Source organism: Haplochromis burtoni, unplaced genomic scaffold, assembly GCF_018398535.1.
Source record: "Haplochromis burtoni strain Fernald_Lab_line unplaced genomic scaffold, NCSU_Asbu1 Contig_304, whole genome shotgun sequence".
Taxonomy (NCBI): domain Eukaryota; kingdom Metazoa; phylum Chordata; class Actinopteri; order Cichliformes; family Cichlidae; genus Haplochromis; species Haplochromis burtoni.
In genome coordinates this window covers 139,448-142,193 of record NW_024582665.1, presented here as the reverse complement: position 1 = coordinate 142,193, position 2,746 = coordinate 139,448, and the positions used below count along the sequence as shown (strand labels likewise).

General features: G+C 35.3%; 1 protein-coding gene across 3 annotated transcripts in view; it reads right to left on the bottom strand.

Annotated features, from left to right (window-relative positions):
- The window catches only part of LOC102293437 (calcium-dependent secretion activator 1), a 338,778-nt gene that overhangs the window by 200,797 nt on the left and 135,235 nt on the right, over nucleotides 1-2,746 (bottom strand). For all 3 annotated transcript variants that reach the window (XM_014339718.2, XM_042228110.1, XM_042228111.1), the window contains exons 6-7: nucleotides 1,960-2,071; nucleotides 1,733-1,872 (exon numbers count right to left, since the gene is read on the bottom strand). In XM_014339718.2, the coding sequence (XP_014195204.2) occupies nucleotides 1,733-1,872; nucleotides 1,960-2,071 (252 nt within the window). The remainder of the gene's footprint in view (nucleotides 1-1,732; nucleotides 1,873-1,959; nucleotides 2,072-2,746) is intronic.

Sequence of the window (2,746 nt, the reverse complement as noted above, 5' to 3'; positions counted from 1 at the left end):
TTGTTTTCATTGCCTTTTTTTTTTTTTTTTTTTTTTTTTTTTTACTAATACACTTTTTATAACAAATTGAAATATTTTTTTTCTTTAATTAAAAGTATATGAAAGATTAAACAAAACTAAAAGGCAGAATTTGAATGAGCGGTTTTAATACAGTAACTGCAACTAAAATACTATAATTAGAGTACAAGATACAACAGTAGTAACAGATAAATAAATTTAAGTAGTGAGAAATAATTGTCTTTAAGTTTTAGCTATTTTTTAAAAATTAGACTCCAGGAAATAAATAATTTATGTGAATTAATGATTTTGAGTAAAGTAAACTTAGTTTTTCTACTTCATCGGTTTCTGCGTTGATACAAATTCACGTTGTACAAAAACTTAAATGGTTTAAGGCTAACTAGTTTGGGCTCATAGCACATTCAAGTAATTTCAGCCTGAAAGTTTTTATTTCTAATGGGGGTCATAATAGAGTGTGATATTTCAGGTCCTGTGTGGATCTGCACATAGTCACATTCAGTGGTAGCAATAACCAGTAACCACAAGAGGGAAGCAAAAGATTATCTTTTGGACAAAGCACCCTAGTGGCTCATCAATTACACACCCAAATATTAAGTGTATCACACTCTAAATTAACTCTACAAGGATTATTTAGAATTAACATTTTACCACCTGATTAAGATCAGATATACAGTTATCTATGTATTCACATGTTGGTTATTTTAAAAATAATCATAAAATTGGGTTGTAAAGACTTAGAAATAATGAAATAACCATCAATATTAGGGAAGTTACACTTCAGCATGTGACGTAACAGATCCAAATGCTTACCTCCGGCACGTTTTAAAAATATAAAATTAACAATAAATTAATTAACAATACATTTCTGTTTCCCATGTTTTTAAACTTAGAACTTCTTCTATTTACGTTTTCTATTTAAATACCTTTGGGTAATTTGATGTTTAGCAAAGCCTCTCATTCAGTAAGCTCTTAATACACTCATCTTCATCAGTATTTGAACACTAAGAAAAAATGTTGTAATTTTGCCTGTGGAAATCCCAGTAGATCTTAAATCAAACAAGAAAGATATAATAGAAGAGCAGACACTAAAGGTGGCTGCGGTAAACACCTGACAACGCATCTCAAGGTGGGAAATATAGGATTTGCTAAAAAAAATCCCACCTTGTGTGAAGTAACTCATGACTAACTGAAAAAAAAATACTCCAATAAACAATGTTTCCTGTGATTTGTAGTCAGAAGTGGCAAGTACATCTCTTAATAACTAAAAGCTTGCTGTACTCTATCTTTGCCTCCAGTACTATTGTAAGGAAATTGGAGTCATTTTAACAAGGACTTTGCCTTTAACTTGTACATTAAACAAATCTTGTCTGCTTTCTTTATAGGCGCAATATTGTCAAAATTGGAAGCATCCTGTCTCAGAACCCACTTAGCCCATGTATTTTATATTTCTATATACTCATTCTTTTGTACTTTATTGCTCTAAAAACTGAAAAACTCCCTGAAACACTTACACTTTATCCAAAATACTGATAGAGACTAAAAGGAGAGATCACATGTCTCCTTAATAGCTTTTCCAGAACCGGTCTGCTGAAATTATTCTGATGTACAAACTAAAACAGTAACTATTTTAAAGCAGCTACAGTTTTACACTGAACCATGATAACTCAAGTAGCTTTATATTGCCACAAGAATGTTTAATCTCACAGTAACTTACCCACAATGCTTCATGTTCTGTGGTTTGTCCATGCGAATGGCCAGTTTGATCTTGAGGTCACTGTCTGAGCAGCCTTTACACACTGTCATCTTATGGAGTTCAGACTGCTTAGGACTGTTGGGAGTCGGGTGGAGAACAACCTGGGAGTGTTCCCACCATTAATGTATATGTTGTATACAAGTTATACAAAGGCAAAGTGACCAAAATGAAGTAGAATGATTTCTTACCCTCCCCAGCTCCTTATCTTCCAGAGCTAACACTCCTGTGCTCTCAGTAAACAGCTTCACCTTCACAGCAGGCAGTGGCTGAGTGGTGGTGAAGTCGCCCTGGGTACCCCAACTGCACACCAACACAAATATAGACACAACCACATATAAGCAAAGAAAGACTGTTAAACATTATTATGACTCCTGAACTACCAGTTAAGCCTTGAAAGTTGTGTAAGTCTATGTTTGCTGGTGAGAAGCAGGGAGATGGGTGCTTTTGGACTATGGGAGGTACAACAATAGAAACTTTCATAGCGTAATGTACTCAAAATGTAACAACAGGGCAAAACACAGCTCTAACAGGCTGTCACAGTCACACAGTCACTTGACTGTCACTATACTGTAAGGTGACAGTCAAGTTTTTGTCACATGCTTTCATTGTCTTCGTCTTCCTTTCACTCCTCAACCGAGTGAAAGAAGATGGCCCCGCCCCTCCCTGAGCCTGGTTCTGCTGGAGGTTTCTTTCTCTTAAAAGGGAGTTTTTCCTTCCTACTTTTGCTAAAGCGCGTGCTAATAGTGGGTCATATGGTTGTTGGGGTTTTCCTCATTTTCTTTGTATTCTTTGTATTATTAACTATATCTATCTAATAGACTCAAATTTGTTCACGTAAAAGGAGAGTCTTCTTCACACACTGAGGGGAATTTTGGAGTTCCACAGGGTTCAGGGCTAGGACCAATTCTGTTTACATTATACATGCTTCCCTTTGGCAGTATCATCAGAAGACATTGCATACTTTTTCACTGCTAT